The 27,716-nt window shown below is 56.6% G+C and overlaps 13 protein-coding genes across 13 annotated transcripts; 8 read left to right on the forward strand and 5 right to left on the reverse strand.

Annotated features, from left to right (window-relative positions):
- The first annotated feature begins 143 nt into the window (after nucleotides 1-143).
- Nucleotides 144-1,229, forward strand: esdC (GTP-binding protein EsdC). Its single transcript, XM_025548678.1, has 2 exons — nucleotides 144-576; nucleotides 626-1,229. The coding sequence occupies exons 1-2, from the start codon at nucleotides 385-387 to the stop codon at nucleotides 1,217-1,219; spliced, it is 786 nt and encodes a 261-aa protein (XP_025397855.1). The 5' UTR covers nucleotides 144-384; the 3' UTR covers nucleotides 1,220-1,229.
- BO70DRAFT_72554 (uncharacterized protein) lies at nucleotides 1,128-1,718 on the reverse strand. The gene has a single exon (XM_025548679.1). It carries the CDS (start codon nucleotides 1,641-1,643, stop codon nucleotides 1,239-1,241), a length of 405 nt encoding a protein of 134 aa, XP_025397856.1. The 5' UTR covers nucleotides 1,644-1,718; the 3' UTR covers nucleotides 1,128-1,238.
- Nucleotides 1,719-1,871: 153 nt separating this feature from the next.
- Nucleotides 1,872-3,001, forward strand: BO70DRAFT_295128 (uncharacterized protein; the record flags this gene model as incomplete). The annotated part of the gene is made up of 2 exons (XM_025539499.1): nucleotides 1,872-1,995; nucleotides 2,061-3,001. The coding sequence occupies 2 exons, from the start codon at nucleotides 1,872-1,874 to the stop codon at nucleotides 2,999-3,001; spliced, it is 1,065 nt and encodes a 354-aa protein (XP_025397857.1).
- Nucleotides 3,002-3,437: 436 nt separating this feature from the next.
- Nucleotides 3,438-4,743, forward strand: BO70DRAFT_430612 (uncharacterized protein; the record flags this gene model as incomplete). Its single annotated transcript, XM_025548174.1, has 2 exons — nucleotides 3,438-3,674; nucleotides 4,537-4,743. Exons 1-2 carry the CDS (start codon nucleotides 3,447-3,449, stop codon nucleotides 4,741-4,743), a joined length of 435 nt encoding a protein of 144 aa, XP_025397858.1. The 5' UTR covers nucleotides 3,438-3,446.
- Nucleotides 4,744-5,628: 885 nt separating this feature from the next.
- On the reverse strand, nucleotides 5,629-9,451 carry BO70DRAFT_363644 (putative nuclear pore complex subunit Nup85). The gene is made up of 3 exons (XM_025543620.1): nucleotides 6,814-9,451; nucleotides 6,289-6,766; nucleotides 5,629-6,212 (listed from the first exon to the last, which is right to left on the reverse strand). Exons 1-3 carry the CDS (start codon nucleotides 9,217-9,219, stop codon nucleotides 5,743-5,745), a joined length of 3,354 nt encoding a protein of 1,117 aa, XP_025397859.1. The 5' UTR covers nucleotides 9,220-9,451; the 3' UTR covers nucleotides 5,629-5,742.
- Nucleotides 9,452-9,706: 255 nt separating this feature from the next.
- BO70DRAFT_409592 (Zn(II)2Cys6 transcription factor domain-containing protein) lies at nucleotides 9,707-12,083 on the forward strand (the record flags this gene model as incomplete). The annotated part of the gene is made up of 3 exons (XM_025547235.1): nucleotides 9,707-10,537; nucleotides 10,826-10,845; nucleotides 10,941-12,083. Exons 1-3 carry the CDS (start codon nucleotides 9,826-9,828, stop codon nucleotides 12,081-12,083), a joined length of 1,875 nt encoding a protein of 624 aa, XP_025397860.1. The 5' UTR covers nucleotides 9,707-9,825.
- On the reverse strand, nucleotides 11,902-13,381 carry BO70DRAFT_339775 (NAD(P)-dependent alcohol dehydrogenase). Its single transcript, XM_025541260.1, has one exon. It carries the CDS (start codon nucleotides 13,289-13,291, stop codon nucleotides 12,176-12,178), a length of 1,116 nt encoding a protein of 371 aa, XP_025397861.1. The 5' UTR covers nucleotides 13,292-13,381; the 3' UTR covers nucleotides 11,902-12,175.
- Nucleotides 13,382-13,497: 116 nt separating this feature from the next.
- Nucleotides 13,498-15,506, reverse strand: BO70DRAFT_339778 (indoleamine 2,3-dioxygenase family protein). Its single transcript, XM_025541261.1, has 5 exons — nucleotides 14,848-15,506; nucleotides 14,477-14,790; nucleotides 14,262-14,422; nucleotides 13,910-14,212; nucleotides 13,498-13,854 (listed from the first exon to the last, which is right to left on the reverse strand). Exons 1-5 carry the CDS (start codon nucleotides 15,336-15,338, stop codon nucleotides 13,639-13,641), a joined length of 1,485 nt encoding a protein of 494 aa, XP_025397862.1. The 5' UTR covers nucleotides 15,339-15,506; the 3' UTR covers nucleotides 13,498-13,638.
- A 976-nt stretch (nucleotides 15,507-16,482) lies between these two features.
- On the reverse strand, nucleotides 16,483-17,065 carry BO70DRAFT_363646 (protein PET117). The gene is made up of 3 exons (XM_025543621.1): nucleotides 16,893-17,065; nucleotides 16,614-16,826; nucleotides 16,483-16,565 (listed from the first exon to the last, which is right to left on the reverse strand). Exons 1-2 carry the CDS (start codon nucleotides 16,986-16,988, stop codon nucleotides 16,653-16,655), a joined length of 270 nt encoding a protein of 89 aa, XP_025397863.1. The 5' UTR covers nucleotides 16,989-17,065; the 3' UTR covers nucleotides 16,483-16,565; nucleotides 16,614-16,652.
- Nucleotides 17,066-17,329: 264 nt separating this feature from the next.
- Nucleotides 17,330-17,982, forward strand: BO70DRAFT_397991 (uncharacterized protein; the record flags this gene model as incomplete). Its single annotated transcript, XM_025546753.1, has 5 exons — nucleotides 17,330-17,389; nucleotides 17,447-17,480; nucleotides 17,543-17,551; nucleotides 17,608-17,708; nucleotides 17,809-17,982. The coding sequence occupies 5 exons, from the start codon at nucleotides 17,330-17,332 to the stop codon at nucleotides 17,980-17,982; spliced, it is 378 nt and encodes a 125-aa protein (XP_025397864.1).
- A 327-nt stretch (nucleotides 17,983-18,309) lies between these two features.
- BO70DRAFT_363647 (triglyceride lipase) lies at nucleotides 18,310-19,951 on the forward strand. Its single transcript, XM_025543622.1, has 9 exons — nucleotides 18,310-18,558; nucleotides 18,638-18,878; nucleotides 18,938-18,947; nucleotides 19,061-19,151; nucleotides 19,199-19,237; nucleotides 19,288-19,417; nucleotides 19,476-19,712; nucleotides 19,790-19,824; nucleotides 19,900-19,951. Exons 1-9 carry the CDS (start codon nucleotides 18,333-18,335, stop codon nucleotides 19,923-19,925), a joined length of 1,035 nt encoding a protein of 344 aa, XP_025397865.1. The 5' UTR covers nucleotides 18,310-18,332; the 3' UTR covers nucleotides 19,926-19,951.
- A 682-nt stretch (nucleotides 19,952-20,633) lies between these two features.
- Nucleotides 20,634-22,709, forward strand: BO70DRAFT_264243 (arrestin (or S-antigen), N-terminal domain protein; the record flags this gene model as incomplete). The annotated part of the gene is made up of 5 exons (XM_025538940.1): nucleotides 20,634-20,846; nucleotides 20,945-21,058; nucleotides 21,114-21,326; nucleotides 21,408-21,983; nucleotides 22,038-22,709. Coding segments are annotated over 5 exons (1,788 nt in total), but the record flags the coding sequence as incomplete, so codon positions are not given.
- Nucleotides 22,710-23,504: 795 nt separating this feature from the next.
- BO70DRAFT_430621 (uncharacterized protein) lies at nucleotides 23,505-27,547 on the forward strand (the record flags this gene model as incomplete). The annotated part of the gene is made up of 3 exons (XM_025548175.1): nucleotides 23,505-23,866; nucleotides 23,931-26,471; nucleotides 26,524-27,547. 3 exons carry the CDS (start codon nucleotides 23,505-23,507, stop codon nucleotides 27,545-27,547), a joined length of 3,927 nt encoding a protein of 1,308 aa, XP_025397867.1.
- Between the last annotated feature and the right edge of the window lie 169 nt (nucleotides 27,548-27,716).

The raw sequence follows: 27,716 nt of genomic DNA on the forward strand, positions 1-27,716 counted from the left end.
CAACCTTGTGACGGTCCATCTGTGTCGCCGGTCGACATCTGTGTTCCCTCATCCAGTTCAGACGACTTGCTGGCCTCGTCTGCTGCCTTTATTGATCTTCCCGCTTCTATCTACTATCTAATTTCTGCTACGTGTCAAGGACTGGATCCTGTCAACCGCAAGGCTTGTTGTTATACCTGCACAGCCATCCAACCAACATCCAACCAAGCAAGGCTGAACGGAAATCGACTCTGGTAGCCCTTCTCTATTCTGCCTTTTATAACAACGCCACATCCATCTCGGACACGTTTCTCCGTTATATCTGCTATATCTTGCATCTTGCATCTTGCATCTTGCCCCTGGCATATTATCTAATTCCTAGTATAACCTGGTCAATCTCTCACCATGTCTGCTGTGCAACTCAAGTTCGCTCTCCGCACTTCCTCCAATGTCAAGACCGTCCACCTGGTCGGCTCCTGGGACAACTACTCCCGTCAGATCCCCCTCTCTCGGGACGATGGCAAGCCAGGCGCCTGGGTCGGCAAGTTCCGCTTCCAGACCTCCATGCTGAAGCCGGGTGGCCGTTACTGGTACTACGTGAGTGGCCCTTCCCGCGCGGGCCCCGATCAGAACTGACCAGACGCAGTACATCATGGACGGCTACCACGTCTCCCATGACCCCGCGATGGAATACACCGTCGAGCCCACCACCGGCCGCAAGCTGAACATCCTCGATGTTCCCGGGGGCAACAAGCCCTCCCACTCGGCACCCAAGCACCGCCGGGGCGAGGATGTGGTCAAGGGCCGTGCTCCGTCTCCATCCAAGATCCACCACCCCAAGCCGTCCAAGCCCTACGCCTCCCGTCAAATCCGGGAGACGGACTTCGCCCCGACCATGGACGATCTCACCAGACGGTTTGCCGGCTCGCGCATGTCGGACGAGTACGAGCTCTCCAACAGCCCGCCCAGCTCCGTCGGCTCGTCCCTGTCCTCCCGATCCTCCGGCAGCACCTCCCCGTCGTCGCTGTCCTCCATGAGCGACCCGCCCACGCCCATCTGCCACTGTGAGCGCTACGGGATCACCCGCAAGGGTGACCGCGTCAAGCTCGACTGCGGGGGTAGCCGCTGCGGCTATGTGACGGAGTCGTCCGAGGCCAGCTGCTCGGAGTCCGATAGCGATGAGGAGTACCGACGGGCCCGGAGCGCCGTTCGCCGCCAGGGTATTGTGGTGCGCAGATAAGCCATCGATTTTGCGTGTTTTACGTTGTTTCCAACCAAACTTCCCCTAATGGGAGTCGCTTCCCGGGTTGCAAGACCGAACCAGCTGGGCGTGAATGCCCGCCATCTATCCGAGAATAGTCACTCCTTTGGCGGCTTCTGCTACGTCTATCAGACTTATACATAAAAGCCCAAAAAGAGAAAGAAAAAAAATGGGACAAATAGAGAGGCGAGCCGGGCCGTTCCGAAGAGCCGGACTCGCTTCGGGGGAGACGGAAATGGGGGCGTGTTTTGGGGGGGGGGGTGAGATGAGGACGGTTAGGGTTGTGGGAGGAAAAGGACAAGCTCCGCTCTATACCAGGGCACCGAATGGTATAGCCAGGTGGATGATGGGATGAATGAACGAGCGATGTCAGGTCATGATAGCTACATTGTTCAGATAGCATATGAATGATGAATGATGATCTTACCGTACAGTCGAGCCGTGTTTGTTAACTCCAGTGTCTCGGCAGCAGAGCCGGGAGCGATTCCCCCGCAGTCGGATATCCCGGGCACGAGCCTAGCACAGTACTTAAGTGCAGCATTTCTGTCACATCTTGCTGCACCGTTGGACGTATAAACTTTCCCCGCAATAATACCCGACTCCCCCACACACATCCATACCCCCAGACACGATGCCTCCTCCCCCTCTCACCGTGCAATACAAAGAGGCCCATGGCAGTCAAATCCACACCGACATCTACCTCCCGCCATCATTACCCTCATCCTTCGATGGAAAAGCGAAGAAGTATCCCGTCCGTAAGTCCTCTTCCCCCCCCCCCCCCCCCCCCCAATCTTGGTTGAGCACTGCTAACCCGCACCAGTCATCAACATCCACGGCGGCGTGTTCATGCTCGGCCACTCCCGCATGGTGTCCATGCCGCAGATCGACGACTGCCTGGCGCGGAACTGGATCGTGGTGGTGCCGAACCATCGCCTCTGTCCGCAGGTGAATATCCTCGAGGGCCCGATGACCGACTGTCGGGACCTGCTCGCCTGGATCTACGACGGCCACCTCGATGCGTTCCTCGCCAGCGACGCTGCCACGCCCGGCCAGGGCCTGCCGTACCAGGTCGACATGGATCGCGTCATGGCATTTGGGACGTCGTCGGGAGGCACGCTGGCCTTGTCCCTGGTACATCCAAACATCCAAACCCCCAATCCCCCAATCCCCTCTCAAACTAACCACCCTCCCTCAACTCAGGGCTACGACGTGCCCCGCCCCGTCGCCGCGATCCTCAACTTCTACGGCGCCGTACACTTCACGCACCCCTTCTGGACGATCCCCCTCCCAGCCGTGGCCCGCACCCTGCCCCCTCTCTCGTCCTCCTTCCTACAGCAGATCTACGCCGAACACCCCGTGCCCACCGACAGCTCGATCTCGCTAGAAGGCCAGACCGAAACCGGGGTCTCCAAGGGGCCGGACTTCTCGCGGCCCCGCGACGCCTTCGCCCTCACGCAGGTCGCCAACGGCACGGTCCTGCAGGCGTGCTACCCGGACGGCGATGTGCGGGAAATCGACCCCGTGTGGCACGTCGGGGACGGGTTCCCGCCGACGTTCATCGTGCATGGCGACGCGGATACCAAGGTGACGGTGGAGGTGAGTCGGGAGCTGTGGCGCGTGTTGAGGGAGAAAGGGGTGCGGTGCGGGATGGTCGAGGTGCCGGGGGAGGATCATACGTTTGCGATGGGGATGGCGGTGGGGTCGAGGACGTGGGAGTTGCAGAGGGAGGGGTTTGATTTTCTGGAGGGGGTGATCGGGTGATCGGGTGATCTTTTGGTGTTTGGGTGTTTGTATATACTGACTGTTCGTTCGGGTCGGAATTAGGGAATAGTATTTAAGATCGATCGGTTACGGGGGTTGGTCGGTGTGGACTGCTGCGTGCTGATGTCCCTCTGCTCAGTGCTTCTTTACTAGTACTCCGTACTTAACTAGATACCAATCCTGCCTGGGATTGATTGATCCGGGGGGTGTCCGGTGTATTGTTATGTGATTACACGGTGATGACAATACTGGTGTGTTGGTGTGTTTGCGTTTCCCTGTTGGGAAGCCACGACGGCGTGACTCAGGCCGCACTGCGGGGCGCTGGCCCTACCGCTTAGTCACGGGATGCTATTTTGGGTTGTGAGCAAACATCCCCTCTCGTCTTCACCGACGGTTCCCCGGTCTTTGTCCGTCCTCTTCTCTTGATCCGATCCATAATCCATCCATGGCCTCCTGGATCTCACCGTTTCAGCCCTACGGTGAGGTCGTCGCTCGCCAGTGGTTCGTCCTTTCCGGCTATTCCGTTCAGCCTCAGTCCGTGGATGAAGCTAGGGATTTTCCTCAAATCATCGTCGTGCCGCTGCAGCCTTATGGCTCCCAAGGTCCCCCCCCGGAGAACCGCCATGCATCCCAGCTGAACCTGCCCGGCTTCTCACGCCCATCGCCGTCGGCCGTCCACCTGCCACCTGCCACCTGCCACCTGCCTCCTGCCTCGGATGATGGCATTCCCCATGGAGACTGGAGAGACACCCAACCCTCCCTCACGCGGGATTGGAGTAACTAACCGACTGAACTGTCTACCAGCTGTCATGGTGGGCGTCGCCTAGTTTCTGCACTACTCGGCCTTCAGCCCGAACAAGCGTCCCCCACTGATCGACTCCGGTTTGCCCTACAAAGATTATTATTGCGACGAGGCCAATCTGGGATGGCTGGCTTGACGTTTGCCCGGCAGGATGGGTCGCTTCTTCTCCTCTTTTTCTTTTTCTTTCGCTTTTCCCTTTCCCTTTCCCTTTTCTCGCTCCCCTCCTCTTCCTTGATTCATTCCCCTCGGTTCCTTGCTGGCCCTTGCTGTCCCCCCTTCCCCTTCCTTCTCTTTCTCCCTCTCCCTCTCCCTCTCCCTGCATCGCTCGCCCTGTTCGTGATGGACCACGGCCGTTTGGATCGTCCCCGGGCACAGAATTAAAGGTCGTTTCGGTTTATAGATGCCTCGCATCGACCGCTGCATTGCATTCAGCATCAATCAGGGCGTCGTGGAATGACTGCATCAGGTCAGCTCGCCCGCTCTAGATCGTCGTCGACAGCTTCTGTGGGGGTCTATCATGGTCCTGGCTTGCCTGAATGATCGGTGTTCTTATCATCTATTCCATCCGCCGTCCCCTCCCTCCCCACCTTCATCGCAGCCACCACCACCGCGCGTCTTTCCTATCGAGCCATTCTTGGACCACCACAATCATTCCTGTCTCTTTACCACGCAGCACGTTTGATCATTTCGCTTTGTTTCGTCCCCTCGTCGCGCCCTCACCATGTGCTACCAGCTGGTGGAGCGATTTTCCGCCTGCCGATGTCTCTACTTCCAGCACGCGGTAGATCCGTGTGAGGCATATCGACAGCGCGGCCACACGGTGCAGGAGAAAATCGTCCTGGTCGGCTACACCTGCTCCCGCCACTCTCTGCGATGCAACGGGAGCGACGTGCGAGACCCTGCCCTCCCGGATTCCGGATACTCCAGCATCAAGGGATAACCTGATCCCAAAAGCACGGGGTCTGATAGTGCTGCACCCTCAGATCCAATTTCGCTCAGTTCGATTCGAGTTTGGCTTGGCCGGTTCGCCAAACCTTTTGCTAGATAGACATCTTTTTTTATTGTCAACAACACCGTGGGGCTGAGCTCTCGTCATCTTATCTTTTTTTTTTTTTTTTTTTTCAAATATGATTTATCTAGCTGGCCTACCTACCTACCTACCTACCTACCTACATGTCTACCTACCTGCTCGTTGATTGATCTAATCCCACTCACCACTGTTTCTGGTTCTGCATCGGGATGTGGATTGAGATTGCGTGTCTAGTCTGGGTTCTTCTATGTAGAGAGGGTTAGCCTTCTATAAAGATACAGGGAGTATTGGAGAGGGTGTGAGAGCACCCGAGAGCGAGAACAAGAGCAAGAGAAGAGCTATGTTCTCCTACGATATCTTCTTATTCACTGCCCATATGGGGAGAGGTAGTGGTGCATAGCTTATAGTCCGCATAGCTTATAGTCTGCATTAGGGTAGGTAGGTAGGTAGGTAGGTAGGCAGGTAGGCAGGCAGGCAGAAGTGTTAAGGGAAGTTCCCAGCCTGCCAAAGGGTAAAAGTGAATCCATCCCTCCTGGCCAGACGTGCGGGGTTGCCCTGACCTGACAAACACCCCCCCCCATCAGCAGCCACCAACAATCAGTGCGGACTGACTACAGTAAGTGTTCATCAATTGAATGGTCGGTGCTCAAATGTATCGGTCAACTCCATGCAATCCCAACCCATTATGCATACAGAATACATGAGAAGCGCGAGGGTTATCGGTTCAGATAAGATCAGAGTCCTCTGCACTCTTCTCACTCAATGTAGAGAGAAGAAAAAAAAAGGGGGGGGAAGGGGAAAAGGGCAATTATTAAAAAAAAAAAAAGAAAAAGAAAAAACAGATGACACGAATAGAATACACCCAGATACTTTTCTTATTTATCAATCCACAACCACGGCCAATTCAACCTAGAGAGAACCGAGTGCCCTCGAGCTCAGGCCCTTGGCGATGCCCAGCCGCAGGATACGCAGGATGTCATCGCCCGTGATATCCTCCGGCAGCCCGGCACGCCAGTCCCAGCCGCGCTTCTCGCTCGAGACAGCCGCCTCTCCGTCCGCGCGCGGGACCAGGACGGCCGAGCTGCCCACCGAGCCGGAGCCGGATCGCGTGCGCGCGGATTCGATCATGTCGTTGCCGATCAGGGAGAAGGTGCTGGATGCGGTGAGCGACGAGACCGACTTCTTCAGCATCGCCCGCGGCGACGGCGGCTGCACCAAGGAGTCGGACGTGTGGGCGCGCTTGGAGGACTGGTACTGGATGAGCGTAGAGCGGAAGCACTCCTCGCACTGGGCGTACACGCGCGGGGTCACGGTTTGGAGGTCCTCGATGGCGGAGAGGATGGTGAATAGTTGGGAGGTGGAGAGGATGGGGGTGGGTTCTGTTGGGGGGGGGGGGGGGGGGTCAGTCAGCTTGGGCTCGTCGGAAAGAAGGTCATCCCTCCCAGGTAGACTCACGATCGATGAAGGGCAGGGCCTCGCCCAGCAACGTCAGCAGCCCGTCGACTTGGATCACCGAGTCGCGCTCGGGGTCGTAAAGCCCGCCGTAAATGCTGTCCGCCGCACTGCCGATGACCGCCACCAGGGCCTGCGCCGCCGCCCGCCGTCTGGCCAGAGGCTTGAGACTGGCGGCCTCGTCGCGGGTCTCGTAGTACCGACGGAGCGTCGCATATCCACTGAAGTAGTACTGCAGGATGTGGGCGGCCTCCTCGTCGGTCGCCGAAATGGCGGACAGGCACTGGTTGGGGTCGCGGATCAACACCTCCAGCTGCTGGTCCAGCGCGGCCGAGTCGGGGTATGCGCGGGATTGCACCAGGCTGTAGGAGATGAGCAGATCGACAATCGACTTGACCTTGCGTCGGTTGTGCGCCCGGGCATAGCACAGAAGGGCAAGCCCGTAGTCCTGCGACTTCGTCACCGTATCATCCCCAAAGCGCTGATCAGTTAGCTGGGCCCACGAGTCTGGCGTCGGGCGGCACTCACCTCGGCCATCTTCTGTCCTTCCGTGTTGAGGTCGAGCTCGGAACACAGCAGGACCACCTTGTCCACCTGCTCTGGCGTGGCGAGAGGCAGCTTGTCCAGCAGCTCCGCCACGCTCTTTTGCATCTTCTCGCGGTCGTCCAGGCGGCTGAGAACCTCGATGGCAATCTCCCATCCCTCCCGGGCGCCAGCATCACTCTCCACGATGGGTCGCTTGGACAGGCCCAAGGCATAGGCGCTGATCACGTCGTTCTTGTTGATGCGACGACTGGGGGCGCCGTCCTGGCCGTATGACAGAACCATCAGGTCGTCCTCGCTCAGACCAGGCATCGACTTCGGTCCGGCCCCAGCCTCGAGCCAGCCGCCCATCGACGCGACCTCGACCACAGCCGACGCAATGCACAGCGACCACGTCTGGAGCAACTCCAGCACGCCATCGACATTGCCCTCGAACACCGAGGCCAGTCCAACCTCGAGGCTGCTCAGCGAGTTGATGCGGAAGCCGTCATCCTCGGGGTCCGCACTCGTCGCATTCCTGAAGGCCAGGTCGAGGCGCCGGAGATAGGCGTACTTGGCATTGGCCGGCGACAAGGGCGCTTTCAGGGGCCGGGAGAACAGGAAGTTGCTGGCGCTGAAGTCGTTGTTCGAGCTCTCGTCGTCGTCCTCTCCATCCCACCATACAGTCATCCCAATAGTAGCCTCAATCCAGTCCTGGGCGGTGTTCATGATCGCACGTGTATCACCCAGCAGGATGCGGTACACGGTCCGAAGGTTCTGGTAAATCGTCCAGGGAACTTTGCTGTCGGCCATCCGCGCGGACTGGGCAAAGGAGAACATGGGCGCAGCGGCCGTCGGCTTCAGCCCAAAGTTGATCGCCTGGAAACGGGTTTCCGCCGTGGGAGGCTCCGGCGCTGGCTGCTCATTGCCTTCGGCGAATTCCTCCAGGTCAGAGACGGCTGCCAGCACGCGCTTCCTATAAAGCCCCCACTCCGCGCCCCGGCCGTCCCAATCCCCATGCTGCAGGCTGGGGCAGGACTCGAGGATCTGGTGGGCCTTGTTGATGCACCGTTGAATATTCTGGAGCTGCGTGCCACGGTAGCCCGACTGCGGCAGGCCATCCTCCAACGCCGATCTCGCATGATTGAAATCCGCAGACCGCAAGATCTCCGCGGCGTCTGAGAGATGACCCCGTAATACTGCGGCGTGGATGAGCTCCCAGAAGTTGGGTGACGCAGTGGGGCTCGGCTCTACTACTTTCAGGGCTCGTAGCTCGGCCGACGGGGGATAGTGGTGTGTCTCAAGCCAGTCAAGGAGGAGCTTGGGTAGAGGGGTAGGGGTACTCGTGCGAGGGGCAGTCAATAACAGATTGCGTGCGGCAAACCCGAGAGGGCTGGACAGAGCTGGCTTGGGTGCCGATTGCGGAGGGTGGTGGAGCTGCAGGAGCAGAGACGCGAGGAAGCCTGCTTTCGCAATGTTAGAGGCATGATCTCCAGGACCAATGCCAGATTCCGAACTCTGGCCGGGCGTATGCCAGACGGTCACAAGTCTGTCACAGGTGGTTGACAGGGCGGTCTCAAAGTCAACGCCGTTGAACTCGGACTTCTTGACTTCATCGTACATGTCACAGATCTCGTCCTCCGTGCTGATGATGAAATCACTCGGCTCCTGCACCGCGGCAATGCGCGACCGAGTAGCAAAGTTGCGCACGATCGACGAAACAGCCGAGTCCTTTTTAGCCGACAATTTCCCCTTGCGCAGAGGCGATTGGTTCGCCCACCGCTCGTCGAGTTTCGGTCGCTTCGCATTGACCGGGTTGGTATAGATCGCCTTTCGTTGGAGCGAGACTGGCTGCGGGGGGATGGAATCACCGAACTGGGAGTCCAGGAAGCTAAAGCGAGGCGCAGGGTCCTTGTTTGGTTTCTGCCCATTCAGAACGTCGCGATGGTTTTCGTGCTCCGGCACCGGGAGTTCGTCTTCTCCCTCCGCATCTTGTTCGGCATCCTCATCCATCTGCGACTCCGCGAAGCCGTTCGATTTCCCGAGACTGGTTGACTCGGCGAATCGGTTGCCATTTGTGACGCTGAACAGGGACTGCGACGGCGCAAACGGATTGGCTGACGGCTTGGCTGGCGCGGCGGCCTTTTTCGGCTTGGGTAAGTCGGGGAGAGCAAAGTCGTCGGACGCAATGGAGGAGCCGAAGATGCTGTCGTTGGTGTTCATGTGGCCGGACTTTGTGAAGAGAGAGCCGGAGCTCATCTGGGAGTCGCCTAAGAAGCTGGACTGAGGAGCAAAGGAGTGGGATGCGGAGGGAGGAGCCCCGGCAGGCGTGCTGGATAGATTGTCGAACAGACCGCGGGACTTGCCCGGTGTCGACGGGGGACTGGATTCAAATGGGATCTTGAACGACATTTTGCGACAGGGGTTCGAGTGACTGCTGGGGAGCTATGGAGTCGGACTGACAAGGTTATGGACAGGAAAAATAATGGACGGAAAGAAAGGCTACCCCGATTGGGGGGGATGGGGGGGGGGTAGGAAGACAGTCAGTGCGAGATGATGGAAGGGAGAAGTAATGCGCCAGCAATTCGAGGATTGGAGGATTTGAGGACGCGCACGGAGGGGAACAGGAGGGAAGCCTCGGAGGCAATGAAAGAGACAGTTGACAGACTCCCTTCGACGCCGCGGTGTTTCTTCTTCTTCTTCTTCTTTCGCCGTCGCCGTCGATCCACGCGCGCCGCCTTGGCGGTGAGCAGGTCAGGTGATGGCACATGCCTTGCTGCCTCAGTCCCCCACGCTATGCCCCATCGAGCCCGTCGTATCCGCTAGCGCGCTGATTGGCCCGGCCAGCAGCACAGCCCGACGATCGCCATCGGCGGACCCTTGAAAACCACCAACTCTCTCGTATCACCACCATATAAGGACAGTGGAACGGCATCTCATGGTTCCCAGCTTCCATCATGATACCATTACTTTCCCTCTCCCGATTTACTAACACTCACATCCCATCTCGACCTCACGATGGCCAATGAACCTTCAATGGTGTCCGGCGCAACCACCTTGAGCAACTCTGGCGTGTCGGTGGATGACACCCCGGCGGGCCAGGCCAGCCCTTCTCACATTTATAACATCTCCAACACCAGCTTCCACCACCATTACAATGTGACCACCGCAGAAGACGACACAACGCTCTACCGAGTGGAGAACTCCTCCCTGTGGCCCAAGAAGCCCGATCTCGCGGTCCATGCCGGTGCAGACAAGACCGCCCCGACGGTGGCAGTGTGCAAGTTCCTGCACTTTTCGCGAGATATCAGAGTCGGCCTGGGGGACCCGGACGACGTCAATCGGATCAACTACGAGGATTTGGTTGCGCAAGATCACACCCATGCCAAGTATCGCTGGCATATGCCGGAGCCGTCTGGCCATGGCCGGCAGAGGCGGTCTTTCCTGTGGACGAGGACCCACTCGGTGGGCGTCGAGAAGAGCAAGGTCCACAAGCTCAGTAACCGCAACTTCAAGTTGACAGACGAGCAGACCGGCAGGATTGTCGCTTTGTTCACCAGCGCAATCTTGAAGTTCAAACAGACGGGTAAGCTGCAGGTCTACGTGGACTATGGACAGCAATTTGATTTGATGGCTCTTATCACGCTGCTCGCGTTGTATGAGAAGGCTCGCCGACGCAGACAAGCGGCGTCGAGCAGCGGGGGCGGGGGCGGGGGCGGGGGCGGGGGCGGTGCCTGAGCTTTACGCTCGAGAGTCACGAATAGATATATGTGGTGTAATTAAGCGATGCGAGATACCAATTTGATCCTGGATATTTGTGGTTTGCTTCTACGATTTGCGGGAGATGGCCGATGGCCGGGGGCAAGTGGAGGATGACATAAGCGAGTTCTCGACTGCATTAGTTAGGCTCCCTGCAAGATGAAACAACATCACCTCCGCCAGGCAAAACAACTCACAGCTGGTCTGGGCAAATACTAAGCACTGGCGACTAATGGCACTGCGAAGACCTCATCGTAAGTCGCGCCACGGCTGCTTGCAGTGCAAGCGCCGGCGAGTGAAGGTACCTAGTCTGTCTTCAGTCTCCTTCAGTCTTCAGCATTTCATTTCGGGGCTCCCGTAACTAAACCGCTCAGTGTGATGAACTGCGGCCGTCGTGCTCGAATTGCTCCAAGCGCCTATCGAAATGCGAGTACGACTCCAGCACGTCGCTGCTGTGGACAAACGAAGAGCCCCAATCGCGCACACGCTCCACGCGGTCCGCCTCAGAGCCCGCGCAGTCGGATCCCTCGCTGGCCGCGACTTCCAACTCCCTCGGCATTCTGGGCCGATGGGGCGGCGACTACGGGGCTCCTCAAGCGGTCCCGAGTCTGAACTTCACGGACTTGGAGTTGATGATGCACTGGTGCAACGCAACGTACAAGACCGTGTCCCGAGCCGACAAGACGGACCATATCTGGCGAGATCGCGTTCCCGAGGAAGCCCTCGCGCACCCCTTTCTCATGCACGGTCTACTGGCTCTTTCTGCCCTCCATCTGGCACAAACCAGACCCGACAACCGGCGTTCAGCATATATTAACACCGCGGTGGCGCATCAAAATCGGGCACTGGCCTTGTTTCGCGAGATGCTCTGCGATATCAACCCGTCCAATGCGAAGGCCATGTTTTCCTTCGCCAGCATCGTCGTCCTCTATACTTTCGGCTTTCCTCATTTGCCCGAGTCCGATGATCCGTGGGCATGTGTCGATGATATGATCCAGGTTCACATGCTGGCACGTGGTGTCCAGCAGGTTCTCAGCCAAGCCATTCCGGGCATCCGCAGCGGTGACTGGGGAGTGGTGCTTGAGATGGACGATGGCGATGAAGGCCCACCAGAAGATGTGCGCTTGGCTTTACAACGATTGCACGAGGCGAACAGCGTCTGTGGCACCAAAGACCCGGCCCATGATACAGCGGTCTACGAGTACGCGATTGAGACCTTGGCAGATATGATGGCTACAGCGCGCGTGGGGTTGGCCTCGGTCTCTGCTGCCTTTCGGTGGGCTATCAGGCAAAAGCCCGAATTTATGGACCTCCTTCGGGAACGCCAACCGTTGGCTCTGGTCATCTTGGCCCACCACTCGGCATTTTTCCATCGATTGAGAGATGTTTGGTATATTGGCACGTGGGGGATCAGAGTGACCAGGGCAGTATGGCAGGGTCTGGATGAGCAATGGAGGCCACTTCTCGACAAACCTATGCTGGAAATCTTCGGGAACACTCATCCGGTAGATGTCTGACCGACAGATCGACCGAGTCAAGCTGGTAGGCTAGAGTCTGTATTCTGTATGTAGCTACCCAAACACCCCGTCTATACCAGTTCCCCCCCTACCTACAGCCGACTCTCCTTCTCCGCATTCTCCAACACATAGCGAAACCGGGCCTTGCCAGCCTCCATGTCCTTCAACGTCGCATTCACCTCCTCCATCGGCCGACTCTCCACCCACGGCAACACCTGCTTCTCGGCCGCGACCCTCAGCATCTCCGAGATATCCTCTCGAGACCCGATATTCGACCCGGTCACCTTGACGCCCTTCTGAATCAACGCCCACGCCATCAACCGCGGCAACGGCTTCTCCGGGGCCCCCACCTGCACGAACGTCCCATCCATCTTCAACAGCTTCAGATACCCCTCCAGGGGCATATCGTCACCATCGACGGTGCAGATGATCAAGTCCAGACTCCGCGACCACTTCCTCTCCCACCCCGTCTCCGCCGTCGCGATAAACCCATCCGCGCCCAACGCGCGCACCTCCGCCTCCTTGCCCCCCGTCCTCGAGATCCCCACCACAGACTCACACCCCAACGCCTTCGCAAACATCACCCCCAGATGGCCCAGCCCCCCGATCCCCACAATCCCCACCGCCCTCCCCTTCCCGGCCCCGTATTTCCTCAACGGCGTAAACATCGTCACCCCAGCACAGAGCAACGGCGCCGCCTGCGCCGAGGGCAACGCATCGGGGATCTTAAACACGAAGTCGGCCGGACCGCGCCACGTGCGCGCAAACCCGCCGTAGGTCTTCTCCCCTCCGCGTCGCTTCGTCTCGCGCAGGTACCACCGGCTGTTGTACGTGCTCACGATCTGCGGGCAGTAGCTCTCTTGGTTGCTGGTGCAGGCGTCGCACGTCGGTTCGAAGCACGAGTGGCATTGCGCGCCGATTCCCACCCGGTCGCCGATCTGCAGCGCAGAGGGCGAGTTGGGCGGGAATGAGGCCTCCCTGCCCACTCGGGTCACGATGCCGATGATCTCGTGGCCCACCACGCATGGGTAGTCTGTTGGGCCCCAGCCCGATCGCAGCGTGTGTACGTCCGTGCCGCAGATGCCGCAGTGCGTGATGCGTATTTCGATGTCGGTTTCGGTGAACGGTTTCGGGGTGAAGGTTGTGAGGGTGAGGGGTGTGGTGGGGGAATGCGAGACCCAGCCGTGAAAGGTGTCGGGGGTGGTCATTTTGGGTGTGGTGGATGTGGATGTGGATGGAAGTGGGGGATGGAAGTGGGAGATGGGGATGGGGATACTTAGTAGATAACTTAAGTGAAGTGGGAGGGAGAATGCGGGGGGGAAGAGACGGATTGGGTAGAGATTATAAAGCACCAGAAAATGCGGAGAGGGAAATGCCGAGGTTCGTCGAGTGGAGTCGATCTACATCAGGTGATCGCGTGAATATACAGATTCATTATTTATTTACTGTCGGGCTCTTGTTGTGGCAAATTATCATCATGAACATTGAACGCCCCGGCCATTTATTCCGACTCCAACCATTCTAACAGTCTCAGAACTCAACCTTTGGGTATCGCTTACACTCCCCTCTCCTTGCACCATTTCTCCACCTCCCGAGCCAGCTTCTCCTTCTGGTCCCGCACCATCTCCATCATCGGCTCAACCTGCGTCTGGTACGCCTCGTACCCCTTCTGTCCATCCGGCCCGACGCCAGCCTCCTTCTGAGGGGCCAGGTACGTATCGTAGATCGAGATCATCAGGTCCATGACCGCAGACAGCTGGTTGGGGAGCCACTGGGATTCATCAGCGCGGTTCTCGCCAGTCAGGTCCGAAGGAGGAGCAGCTTACCGTGACGATGGGACTGCCTCCGGTGGCAGTCGGGTGAGGCGTCCGACGGATGATGTATTCGCGGGCAAACAGCCAGTGGCGCCAACGGAAGCTCCGAATGTGGTCGAGGGTCTTCAGAAGCAGAATCGTGGTCTCGGTGTCCTCGAGGGCGAAGTTGCGCACGCCAACCTCCTCCGACTTCGAGTTGATGTGGGCGAGGAACTCGCGGTGCGGGAGGGGACGGTAGGCGCGGAACTCGTGCAGCACCTTGGTGAGAGGGTTGGACGGCATGGGGATCTGGCAGAGGTGGTCGAGGAGGGGAATCTGGACATCTTGGTCAGCTGGAACTGTCCGGTCAGATGGCTGAACTTACCATGCTGTCGTTGGCGCCACTCTCTCCGCGGAAGAAAAGAGGCTTGTTGTCGAGAACGCCGTCGTAGATGACGCCGTTGGGGAACATGGACTGGGAAGTGATTCCGAAGATGAAGACCCGGAATGAGAGGTAGTCTTGGGGCTTGGAGTTGGCCCACATGTCTGTTACAGGTTAGGTGTTGGAAGCTGGGGTTCGGAAGGGGGCTGATTGCATACCCTCCATGGATGCTTCGATCTTCTCCATGGCCGTCAGGATCTCTCGGAATCCATCGTTGACCGCCGATCGAGAGCCTCCCTGCTCGACATTGTCGACAACCTTCACAGCACCACCAATCAGGCTGCCGGACTCCTTGACCATGTCCACGTGGGTCAGGATAAATCCTGCCTCGGAGCTCTTAGGGTCAAGCCCATTCTCAAAGGCCCGGACCAGGCGCAGGTTAGAGTACTCCAGGCCCTTGGACGGGTCTGCGACAGTGTAGTTGAAGAGGGAGTATGCAGCTGCATAGGACAGGAAAGGGGGGATGTCCAAGCTAGGATGGTGTCAGCATGGTAGGACACGATGTAAACAGAAGCACAGCAAGACCTACATCTGAGCACAGTGATACATGGGACGCGCCACAGACTTGGGCAGCAGGTCACGTCCCAGCCCGTAGCCGTTCTCGGGGTTCTTGCACCAGTTCTCCCAGCATGGTTCAAGGATGTAAGACGAGGCGAGGAAGGAGTAGTCCCGGAACAGGGCAGCAATCGTGTAGAGGTCAGGCAAGCCCTCGGGTGTGACCTGCTTGTCGATCTCGTCTGTCAAGTCGGGGAGCTCGGCCAACACGGCAGGGCCCAGCTCATACTTGGCCAGAAGACCCGGGGTACCATCGAGTTTCAGAACCGGAGCACGCTCGAGCAGGGACACCAAGGGCTGGAAGACCTCGGGCAGCTTGGCAGGGGCAATGGAGTAAGGAAGGAAGCCAGTGGAGGTAGTGATGGTAAAGGGGTCCAGGGACCGGGACAGAGTGGCAGGGTCATCATGGATATGGGGGAAACGATCCAGGGTACTGGTGGAAACAGGGACTCTGGAGGGCGACATTGTGTTGTATGGGAGGTGTGGGATGAAGGCCTAGGATGAGAAGAAGGCAAGTGTATGATGATGTGATGACGATGGAAGAAAGGTTGTAAAGGGCAAAGCCAAAGAAGTGGAAAGTAAGGAAATGGAGGCTTAGAAATGCCAGAGTTTGTGGACTCGCGAGTACCGGTGAAGTAGAGCTTGAAGGACGGTAATTTGGGCGGGAAAGGAGGCGATTCTTATAATACTCTCGAGGCCGGTATCAATTCCGGCCTCGAGTGCACCATGACCGAAAAGGTATGGAAATGGCGTGGAGACGTCGGGCTCGATCGTGATAACGCATGGTTACATATCCGAGACCTCTGGAGATGGTATATTGGGGTTCTACGATGGATCTGAAGGCAAATAGCATCCCCTGCCGGCCACTTTTTCGATGCAGAACATGCCCAGCAACTCTATACAAACTCTTGGCAAGTGAGGGCACGCAAGGATCACGGGAGCGCGCTATTCCTGATTCAGCGGGGTATACCAGGTGCACCAGCGACAGATTCTGCGCTCCAGAAGCCTGGGGAGGGCCCCAACGATGAATGCCTGGCAGGATATCACTCCATGCCAGTCCTGGGACGTCCTCCGGCCCTCCAAACAAGGTATATTGATGCCATCCCAGGCCGGAAACTATGTCGTCTACATCATGACCTGCTTTATACTTCACCAAACGCCAAGAGCCTCAATGACTTTGCGCCCGGGCTGATTGGCCGGCATCCTTGGATCGGGCCCAGTTAGGCTTCCTTAGTCGCAGGAGGCCGGAATTGGGCCGGCCTCCGTAGATAGCCGGCATGTTTTTATGCCGCCCGCCTATCGCCAGGATTCGCTCCTATCTCGGAGCTCCGTCGTGATGCGGCACGTGTCCCCTCGAGGGAGGCCGGGCGGAACTGATAAGGACGGCCTGCGTTTCACCGTGAATAATCTCGTGTATGCACACGTACTGTGTATATAGTATCAACGCTAGTCAATTAACCTTATCTCTGCTGTACATTGGTTCTTCTATAAAGCCACCTGGCGCTCTGTTGTTGTTGTTATTCTCTGTGTCGTGCCAACCTTTTGGCGTAGCAAGGGTGCCTGGGGATACCACGGGCAACAGACGGGAATTCTCCGGGTGAAAAAAAGTGTGGAGTCGGTGATTCTATACTGTACATTTTGGGTATATTATTCTACAAGCACATGGCTATCGCATCTCGGGGGCAGCTATCCCTGCAGTTCCGTTAGGACAAGTCTCAACCGCGAAAGGCTTCGGCATACCGAACGCATGTCCATCAATTGCAAAGAATCGGCCTTCCATTATGACCCTTGTCCTTGATTCGCCGGTCCTCCCTTTGGGTCATCAGCGCTCGGGGAAACCTTCTGTAGCTTCAGGTACTCCTGTTCCAGCGCCCTTTGCATCTCGAACTCGGCCTGTCGTTCCCTGCGAATGCGCTGTTTCTCCATATCCTGCTCCACGGCCTTGTGCATAGACTAGACCAGGACAAGAGACGTTAGCCACCGCAATGATATGCGTCTGCAGTATCATGATCGACGTACCACTTTCTCCTGTTCCTGCGCCCAGTGCACAAAGTAGATGATCCCCGCCGTACCAAGACCAGTCGCGGCCAATGTCAACTTAGAAGCGCGAGACATCGTGTCCGGATGTTTCTGACAGGATTCGTAAGAAATCAGGGGCGACCTGGCAGCTCAATCGACGGACTGGGCGAGTGTCATCACGTCCAAATCTGCATCGGATTATCGGTGACTATCAGCGATGGCGGTGTTTGGCGGCAGAACCGCTGACCGCCTAAGGGGTCATCCGTGGCGTCGGGGAGATCGAACGGCGCATCACAAGCTCCCCACGACTCCGCCTGTTCGGTAGATTGCTGCTCTCGTCGACTCCCTCGTTTGATTCTTTTTTTTCGAGATTGTTCTAAGAGGGTTACCGTCACCATGGTGAGGATGATATGCTGCTCTCGTCTCGAATAGCAGATATGCTGACCCCGCTCCGACAGTCCGCCCAGAACTCCGCAGGCATTCAGACCCTCCTCGATGTACGTCGCATCCAGATCATCCACGGCAGGCTTGATGACTGACTGCATATATTCTAGGCTGAGAGAGAGGCTCAGAAGATTGTCCAGCAAGGTAGGTCGCTGTCTGAATACATCGAGATCCTCAATCAGTTGCTGACGTGTCGCATTATCTAGCTAGAGAGTGTATGCCACCTATCCGTCGCTGATGCCACGGCATCCGACTAATGACGCTCATGTAGACCGCACGAAGCGCATAAGGGACGCCAAGTCTGAGGCGCAGAAGGAGATTGAGGAGTACAGAAAGCAGAAGGAGGATGAGTTCAAGAAGTTCGAAGCTGAGGTGAGGACCCAACCTCCGGGCGACTGGCCTGCGGGGAGCCCCACAACAACTAGAACGTCTCTATCTATCAGCATGGATGGCTGACAATGCCGCTGTCTAGCACTCGAGTGGATACAAGAAGGCTGAGGAGGACGCGAACAAGGAGGCGGAGGTGAAGCTCCAGGAGATCCAGGAGGCTGGCAAGGAGAAGGGCAGCAAGGTCGTCGAGGATCTCATCCATGCGCTGGTCGATGTGAAGCCCGAGGCGTCTGAGAAGATCGTAATCAAGGCATAGAGATGGAATGTGGTCGTTACTGCCGCAGCGTGAGGGGTTTTGTTTGTGTCCTTTGCTTTCAGCCTGTGAATATATCTGATCCCGCTGTTCGAGCATCATAAATATCAAGTCTAGCCTTGCATGGCGCTGGCTAGTTGAACCATCCTGGAAGCCGACTGCAATGCGTATGGGCTTATGGAGTTGGGGCTTGTTCGTAAGCATACAAGGTAACTACTCAATAGATGCATCCGTCCATGCCCGCCATGTTGCTGCCTGAGGCATAAGCGCGGCACCGATAACTGTTGCGTCATCGGCACAGGCATGGGGAATACGACGCGCCCCCTTCTACGCATTGGAAAGGAAGAAATAAGATGAAATATGCCGTCGCCGGGTTTCGCGGCGCAAGCCGCATCAATATCCACAGTCACCGATCCAAGTCTCAACTTTGTTTCGGCCATTCGATCCCAGGGGCCTTTCATTTCTCGACGCGTAAAGACAGCTCAGATGGACAGAAAAGCCCCGACGCACTCGATCCCCGCCTGGAAGATTTGGGAAGGGTCATCAGGGATGAATATGCAGTTATTCGAGATCAGTACGGTGAGTTTGACCCCTGTCTTTGTGCATGCGTATAAATCCCTTGCTCGAGCGCGTACTGACCGGCTCTGTTGTCGGGCAGATACGCCAAAACACCCCGTAGTCCTTGCGCATGGACTTCTCGGATTCGATGAGCTGCGCCTTGCTGGGCCTTATTTTCCTGGGGTACAGTACTGGCGTGGGATCAAGGAAGCTTTGTCGATGAAAGGGGTCCGCGTCATCACGGCAACAGTGCCTCCTTCAGCATCCATCGAAGCGCGCGCTGAAGAGCTCGCGAGGGATATCGCTATCGGCGCGCGGGGAGAAGGTGTAAATATCATTGCGTGAGTATTTCCTTACCTCTTTGCCAGCATTTGATAGCATTTGATCTGACATGACAAAGTCACAGCATGGTAAGCCTAGCACCAACCCACTATTGCATGCGCTGCGTATTTACAGTGTCTTCAGGGGTAAGGCGAGATGAAAGTTCCATCGTGTTTTACGGGCGGTTGTTAATCGACACCCCAGTGGGCTTGACTCCCGGTATATGATCACGCATCTGAAGCCGAATGATTTCAGTGTCAAATCCTTGACCACGATTGCGACGCCCCATCGAGGTGTGTTGGATTCCCGGCTTCATGAAAGGCTGCTTAAATGTTCCCAGGATCTGCCGTTGCAGATTATGTCCTCAACCAGATTGGCGGTCGGTTTACTCTCATCCCTCTACAAAAGGAGTCTAACATCGCTATGCAGATGGCCGCCTCACCCAGCTATACTACGCTCTTGATCGGTTCAAAGTCGAAACTGGGGCGTTTGCCCAGTTAACGCGTGACTACATGGAGACCACCTTCAACCCCACGACGCCAGATATCGAGGATGTCCGGTATGTGTTCGCCCTCCACGGCCAATGCTCCGAAGGCAGTAAGGCTGAGTCGGTGCAGATATTTCTCCTATGGGGCGTCAATGCAGCCAAGCTTCTGGTCTGTCTTCCGTCTGTCCCACCGTCTTCTGCAGCAAGTCGAAGGGTATAACGACGGGCTGGTCAGCGTTGCCAGCAGCAAATGGGGAGGAGAACAAGGGTACAAGGGCACCCTCGAGGGGGTGAGCCATTTGGACCTGATCAACTGGAGTAATCGACTGAAGTGGCTGGCGGGTGAAATTACCGGGAATCGACAAAGGTCTGTCAAGGGGTTTTGCGCGTCCGTTATTCAGGTGTGGGGGGGTTGGATTTCGCTAACTTTGAGCGGTTGTGCAGATTCAACGCCATTGCGTTCTACCTTGATATTGCAGGTAAGCCGGGATTGTTCTGGCGCAGTAGTGGCATGATCGACCATGGGCTAATGAGTGTCACGCCCGTTTCTCTAGATATGCTGGCAAAGGAAGGTCTCTGACGGATTTGGGTCGCGGTCAAGGACGGGGAATCTTGGTGCCTAGATAGATAGTAGGGGAGTATCGACTCCGTAGTGCGGAAGTCGGCCATGGTCGAGGCGGTGGAGATTTGGGTGGATCCACGGAGTAGCGCCCGTGGGGTGGCGGTGCAGCGGCCACCCGAAGGTGGCTTAGCAGCAAACCAGCCCTGCGAGAGGATCACCATCGAGTCTGTGTGTTTGTAGTTTGTACAGTAATAATGAGGAAGTAGATACTAAGTAGATACGATACTAAGTCCTGTACAAGCTACAAACACACAGACTGGCACGAGCAATAATGACATTACTACGACAACACCCTTCCTTCTTGTCCGACGACTCCACCGAGTCACCGACATTATAAATTCCCAGGCCAATTCCGCGCCCGCCGAGAAACTGCCCCAACGGGCGGTGCTTTCGGTCCCCAGGATTATTCAACGTCATCAATAGTAACTACTACAGTATCTATCTGCTCCTTTCCTGCCGAACTCCCGCTCTCGTTTTCCTCCGCAGCTTCCCCACCATCCCATCTTATTTTCCTCGGTCGACCTCTAGATAGTAGAGACGACGATCTCCGATCTCCTCGCGTGGCATTCCCCCCTCCGCTGTCTTTTCCCGACTGCACCGACTGGCTTGGTCCTTCCGAGAAGCCCACCGGCATCCGGCTGACAGTGTGCGGCGCTGGTGCTCGCCATGTCCGCAACCGTCCACTTGGACCGCCCGCACAAGCACTTCACCAATCTCGACTTCCTCACGGGAAAGGTGGTGCTGCAGTTACCATCCGAGGCTGCGATAGGCGGTATCCAAGTAAAACTAGAGGGGGAGAGCCGGACTCGCCTGTCAGGGCCGCGATACCCGCATCATGAACCGTCCGATAAAAAGCGCACGGAGATTGAAGTCCATAAGGTGCGGATGCGACTGGGTTTCATTTCCCTTGCTCTTGGTTGCGCTGTCGCCAGTAATATCTTGGCACGCCCATCAGTCCTGACTGACAGCTCGTGTAGATCCTATACAAAGTGGTGACCGTCTTCCCAAGCCCTGGCGTCTTCAATGCGAGTGCTCCGGACAAAGCCTATACGTTTGCTCGCGGAACCTACGAGTATCCTTTTCAGTTCAAGGTGGGCACACTCCGTCTTTCTCTGTGTCTTCTGGCCGGAGCTTACCTTCATCCAGTTCCCGTTCAATAATGACTGCAGCTCGCATAATAGCATGTTCACCAACCTGAACATCACAGGGCTCAGGGTGGAAATGGCCAAGGATACAACCCGCCATATCAAGAAGACGCTTCCTCCGTCCTTGAGTGGCTTCCCGGGCATGGCAGATATCAAATACTACGTGAAAGCAACGGTGATCCGGCCGCAATTCTACAAAGAGAATATTAGAGCGGTATGTCGAGAACTCGCCTGCAGCGATCGCTGCAATGCTAGAATGGGCATTGGTGTTGCGATGCTAATCACTGGCCTTTAGATCAGTGGTCTCAACTTCCTCCCCATCGAACCGCCCAGAACGGGTAAACCGAACGAAGAAACCTACGCAAGACGACAGCATCAATTCATGAATCATCCGACTGCAGGCAAGAAAAGGGGCCTTTTCCAGAAGATGTCTAGCAATAGTTCCCTTCGCGAGACCACGGGCTGCTCTCCTCGCGTATCCGCAGACTTACGGCTGCCCAACCCGTCGATCCTCACGTGCAACGAACCCATACCGATGCGAGTCCTGATCAAGAAGTTGTCGGAGTCGTATGAGACCATCTTCTTGCAGATGTTGCAGGTTGAACTGATTTCTTATACGAGCATTGTGGCCCATGATCTGAGACGCACCGAAAGCGGCACCTGGGTCATCTTAAGCCTCAGTAATATGGGGGTTCCTCTGGGACGAGGAGGAGACCCCGCGGATACGGAATGGACGCTAGATGCCGATTTGTGGAATCGCAACGCTTTACCCAGCTCGGTGGCGCCATCTTTCGAGACCTGTAACGTCTCGCGGACTTATGAGCTCGAAGTCCGGGTGGGCCTGACCCATGGCAGTGTTGGGAACATGAAGGTAAGCTTCTATCTGGAACTGGACGCTCTTGGATGTCTCGCTCACTGTCAGCAGCCGCAGCTCATCGTTCTCCCACTCCGAATGCCCGTCAAAGTATTTTCTGGCATCGCTCCTCCCAAGGCACTCTTGGATGCCATGGCTGCAAACGGGCAGGTCAAGCCGACAGTTCCTGCGTCGAACCCCACCTCGCCTGTGGGTGACAGCATTCGTCCCCCGATGCCCCCTCGGCCTTCCAGGCCCCCGATGCCCGCTAACCCGGAGGACGGTTACGACGATGCGCCCCCGAGCTACGAAGATGCGATGGCTGAAACTCTCAGTCCTGTTGATGGCCCCCGTCGAGAGTATAACCCACCAGATGCCTCCTCCGATAGATCTGTTGAACCTGGGGCTGATCCGAGATCTCCAGTTGGAAAGGAACCTGAGGCGTCATGGCCCTACGGCAATCAGGACGCGATGTCATCTTCGGAGACTCTCGATATGCTCCCGGAAACACCCCCGGAATCCCGGTCTGGCTCGCCTCCGATGTCCCCTGTTGCTCGTCAACAGAGCGTGCTCAAAATCCACAAACCACCTCTTCCCCTGGAGGACAACCCTCCGGAATATCAACCCATCGCAGAAGGCCCGCCCCAGCCCTCCCAGAACCAGGTTAACCGCACACCCTCTCAGCCAGGCGTCCGACCCATGAATCTGGGAGTCCCTAACCGGAAACCGGTTCCCCGAAGCCCAAACAGGGGCGCTTCATTCCCCGACGGGATGAATCAATAGCTCTCTGAGTTACCTTAAAAATGCATCATACCACAGCGCTCATTTACATGCCACTTATTTCATCGCCAGGAAAAACGTCGGTCGGCCTTGTTCTACGCATCCTACTGGAGTTACAGGAGCTTTATGAAAGTGATGGGCTATACTATAATCTTCGATACCACATGACGCATTTTTTCGCTGTCATGCAATGTGATATTTGGAGGACGTGTAGTCGACCACCCACCTAAATAAGTACATACTAGTAATATATTCAATGGAGACAAAAAAACAAAAACAACAACCTGCAGGCGTAGCCAGATGGCGGGCACGTGGAGTATGTTGGTGCCTAAGGCGTGGGCGGGAAGCCCGACCCAAAGGGGACTAGCGGGGACCGGCCCGCCTGCTTCTTCGCGGCACGTCTGTCCTTCCCGATCGCTTTTCTACTTCTCCGCGCCGCGCTTTCCAGTCGAGTTGTTAAGTCGTGGATTCTCTCCTGGCCGTTACCATGTCCATGACCATGTCCACGCTGTGATCTTTGCATTCTGCTTCATGTCCCCGTGTTGTTCCGCCCTTCTTCCACCTCTTTTCCACCTCCCGACCGAATCTCCCGACGCGATTAGTCGGATAGCACGTCCGTCACTGTTGAGAAAGCACAACGCGACGATAGTTTTTCCTACATGGCTTTCTAATACTTTCCCGCCATCGCAGTAATTCTAATGAGCTCCTGCTAGACACATTGGAACCAATTCAGGAGCAGGATTCCACTTACATTCCACCATGCGTCTCCACCTTGTTATCCAGCGCCACGGGTTGCCCGTCACGCGCATCCTCTGGACAACGTCCCCGCCATCGCTTTTCGGCCACAATGCGCCCAGCGCGTCGTCCATGGTGCCGGCCGCGGCGTCTGCCTTGACCTCGTCGCGTGTGCCTAATGCGCTGTATTCCAATGGCGGCTATACTATTGCACAGTTGCTGGAGGATGTCAACGAGGTGCTTCCGCTTGAGACGGATCCCGCCTCGTTTGACGGTGAATGCACTGGGCAGTGGGGCCTCGAGGACTATGTGGTAGAAGTCGGAGGTTCTGAATGTTTGCATTTCATGGAAGTCGAGGGCCTCCTCCGGGATGGTGATGAGGTCTTGTAAGTACTCTCTCATTTAACAGTCATGCTCTCGGGGCTCCAGCTCACACTCTTATCTTTGCAGGATCCGCGCCCTCCAAATCTCAGACCTTCGCGCCAGGCGGATGTCCGGTCGTCATCAGATATCTAACGACGGAAAGCACTTAATTGACGGTGTCCCGTTTGGAAAGCCGTTCCTGAAAAGACCTACAACCTCGAGACCCGCGATCAAAATCCCTCCAAGGAAGAAACGACGCACCAGCGTTGCAGGCTGGGACTATGGATCACGCTACGAAGAGGAAGATGCGGAGTGGGCACCCAACCAACTGGGCTATAACCAGGAGCTTTCTCTCTTCAAGGCAGATGATCAACTAGAGAGGAGAGATGAACGTGCGGAAGCATATCAGGATGACTACGCGGACTACCATGAACCCGATGAGGATGGTGACGGAACTGTGATCCGCCATACCATTGATGAACAACGTGATCAAACTTCAGAGAGTGACTCTGACATGTCGAATGTTGACAATGAAGACTTGGCCGAAGAGTTGAAAGGTCTCGAAGAAGATCTTGATATTTCCCCCATGCCTGTGACAGAAGATGATGCCGAGCAGGCAGGCACCACGGGTTACCCACTGCGCTCGAGAAAGAGTACCTCTCGGACGGCCCTAAGAAAGAGTTCACTTGCTGATCCGCTCATTAAGAAGACTCCAGATCTTGATGGAGGCCGGAGAGATTCGAAGGTGGTGACTTTTCAAGACCAAAAAGTGGAGCCGTCTGTGAAACATAGTGCTTCCCCTGCCCGCAAGGCAAAGGTGTCCGAGAACGTCGTTCCGGACAAGAAGGATCTGACACGCGTGGCCACCCCTGAACGTGAACTGGTATTAGACCATACGGTGAATGCTGATACAGTTGTTCAAGCCGACGCCACCCCACCCACCCCACAGACCGTAATGCAAACTCAGTCAGCACTGTGCGCCAGTCCCGAGCAGCCCACCCGGTCGAAGGCATCCACTCCAAAGGCTCCAGGTGCCTATCAAGAATCTGGTCAGTCTGAATGGGCAGGATCTATGATCAAGACGAAGCCAACGTCGGAGAGTTTGCCCGACTCTGCCTCCAATGCCAGCGACAGCAGCTCATCTGCGAGCGACAGTGACTCCAGCGACTCCAGTGACCCCAGCGACTCGAGTGATGCCAGTGATTCTTCAGACGAGGACTCATCAGAAGGCCCTAGCTCTGATTCCGAGGATGATTCAAGTTCCGACTCGGACTCAAATTCTGACTCGGACTCCAGTTCATCGGAGGATGAGCTCTCAGACTCTGAAGCAGATGAGCTGCGCACCAAGACCATCCCTCCCGGAGCAGGGTCTTTGAGAACCAAGAAAAGCAATCAGCGAAGCAAACTGCGACGCAGGCTGGCAAAGCTGAAGGAACTTGGCGCCTTGCCCCCACAGGCTGACTTTGCTACTCTTCGAGAATGGGAAGATAAAAATGGACACTCATACTACGTTCCGGAGGCCAAGCCGGATGCCAAGCCCGACCCCAAAGAGCAAGAACGCGCGGAATTTGAAGCCAAGCGACAGAAGCTGCTCCGCGATCTGGAATTAGGAGGGGTTGATGTCACTGTCATCTCGCAAAGCGCCCCGCAAAGTACCCAAAATGATCAGACGCCGGCTACCGAAGAAATAGCCAAGGACGACGTCAAAGAAACAGGCGCGGAGCCTAGCAAGCGGCGGACTCTCGATGTGGCGAGCTCTAGGAGGCTACTTTTCGGCTCTCTCGGTGTGCGGACACCTCGCACTAAAGAAGACGAGGAAGCCACTCGGAAAAAGCTGGCAGGGAAGCCCAGCAATACTGCTCAACATCAACAGCCAGCGAAACAAGACACGGCCGAAGATCCCGAAAGTGATTCGGACGAGAACTGGCAAGACAAGTTGACTATCGGAGCTACCGAGTGTGTGTATGACGACATTGAGCTGAAACCTCCCCCCTTTCCATTCGAGCAGCGCTGGGACACCGAAGCCGGCGATCTTATCAGACAGCGGAAAGGCTGGGGCAAGAAAAGAAAACGGCGGCAGCAGCTCCAAGTGTACAATGGAGAGGAGGAAGAGTATTGGAATGGTGATTACGGCTATTCCACTGGCGACATGCAATTGGACTACGATGACACCGAGCAGCCTAATGGGCACATGGAAGGGGTTGAGCAGACCGAAGTGAATGGAAATACTGCAGATGATCTGCCAGCTCTGCCCAATGATCCGAGCTCTCTGCAGAATCTCGGCGAAGTTGATTTGAAACGGAGTGCGATCATCGCCTTCATGCAGCTGGACTTGTCTAAAGCCACGAACTGGCAACCTACTGTGTCCGGTTATCGGGTAGCCGAGATTCTCGACGTCTTTGAAGACCAGATTTTCAAGATCCGGCTAGCCAAACGCGACCGGAGACAAACCAGGGAGTCTGGGGACGACGAAGACGATGGGGTTCAATACAGTGGATTTGAGATGCCCGGGTTCGACGAGGAAGAGGATGATGGTTTCCGCGAGGTGTCGTTTGCCGATCTGATCAATCCCAAGCTTCTCCGGGCTGCTGACGCTGCAGGTCTTGGGGATGCTGAGGAACCCAGCATGTCAGTAAATTAATTTCCTACTCCTCTGGCGTTCATGCGCTCACCGACCAAGCTCTCGCGCAGCAAATGGGTCCTCTCCACGGGGTCCCAGTCCGGCTTCGAACGAGGCTCAAGCCACGCACGTCGGGTCTGGAGATGGTCAGCCACCACTGCAAGAGATGTCTGAGGAGCGGGCTGACCTGGATAAGAGCCAGTTGAACGATAAAGCGGCAGACACGGTGAACTCCAGCCCTGTCAGGTCACCGCAGTTTATCGGATTTGAGTCGCCCGGCGCGGAGTTGGCGCCTGCATCGGAGGCGGGCCGCGGAGACGAGGTCTCGGGGGTTGCTTCGGATCCAGCTGCAGGCCAGGACATCGAGGATGGCAAAGAAGGTCGGCAGCCCGACGCTGCTCTTCCGGAAATCAAAGATCCCCCATCGACCTTACACCTTACCTCTCTCCCTGCTGACGCCGCCGATGATCCAACGCCCTTCTCCGATGACGATCTACAACTGATCAGCAGTCCTACGAGCGTGGTTTCCTTCCACTGTTTGATGCAGAAGTACTTCCCTGCCATCAAGCGAGAATCATTTACCTCTTCTCCTCTTCCCAAGAAAGAACCCGGGGCCAGCCAGGCAAGGTCGCCCTCGCAGTCCTCCACCCATTCGGTGGTACCCAATCCGTTCTACGAGATCGACAAGGCGCAGGAGGAGCGCCAGCGGCAACGGGACTCGCGAAAGGGATCGCGCAACCAAGATCTGGACCGCGGCGAGGCGACCACGGACCATCTGTCTCTCGCCGGGTCCCCATCCCCAAGCCCCCGCCGGTCTCGCAGTGCGGGATCGCCATTGCCGTCCCTAATTAGCGTTGTCCCGGAGAGTGTGCAGCCGTTGCCTAAAGACTCCGGCCCCAGGTCACCGGCATCACAGACATCTCTAGTGGATCTTACCTTGTCCAGTCCGCCCCAATCACCTGGGGGGAGCGATGAGGACTACGCACGATCACATCGGCTTCCGCGGGGGTCGGGATGGGTGCAGAAGAACATCCCTCCGACACGACGGCAGACGAGGCAGTCAAGTGGTCGCCGACGACGTTGAGCATTGGAATGAATGGCATGAGGAAGGGAGGGAGCAAACTTTGGCTGAGTGGATAAATGTAAATGATGGACGGATGGGCCGGTCTGCCTGCCTGTATGTATGTATGTATGTATGTATGTATGTATGTATGTATGTATGTATGTATGTATGTATGTATGCATGCATGTAT

Source organism: Aspergillus heteromorphus (genome assembly GCF_003184545.1).
Source record: "Aspergillus heteromorphus CBS 117.55 chromosome Unknown BO70scaffold_19, whole genome shotgun sequence".
NCBI classification, from domain to species: domain Eukaryota; kingdom Fungi; phylum Ascomycota; class Eurotiomycetes; order Eurotiales; family Aspergillaceae; genus Aspergillus; species Aspergillus heteromorphus.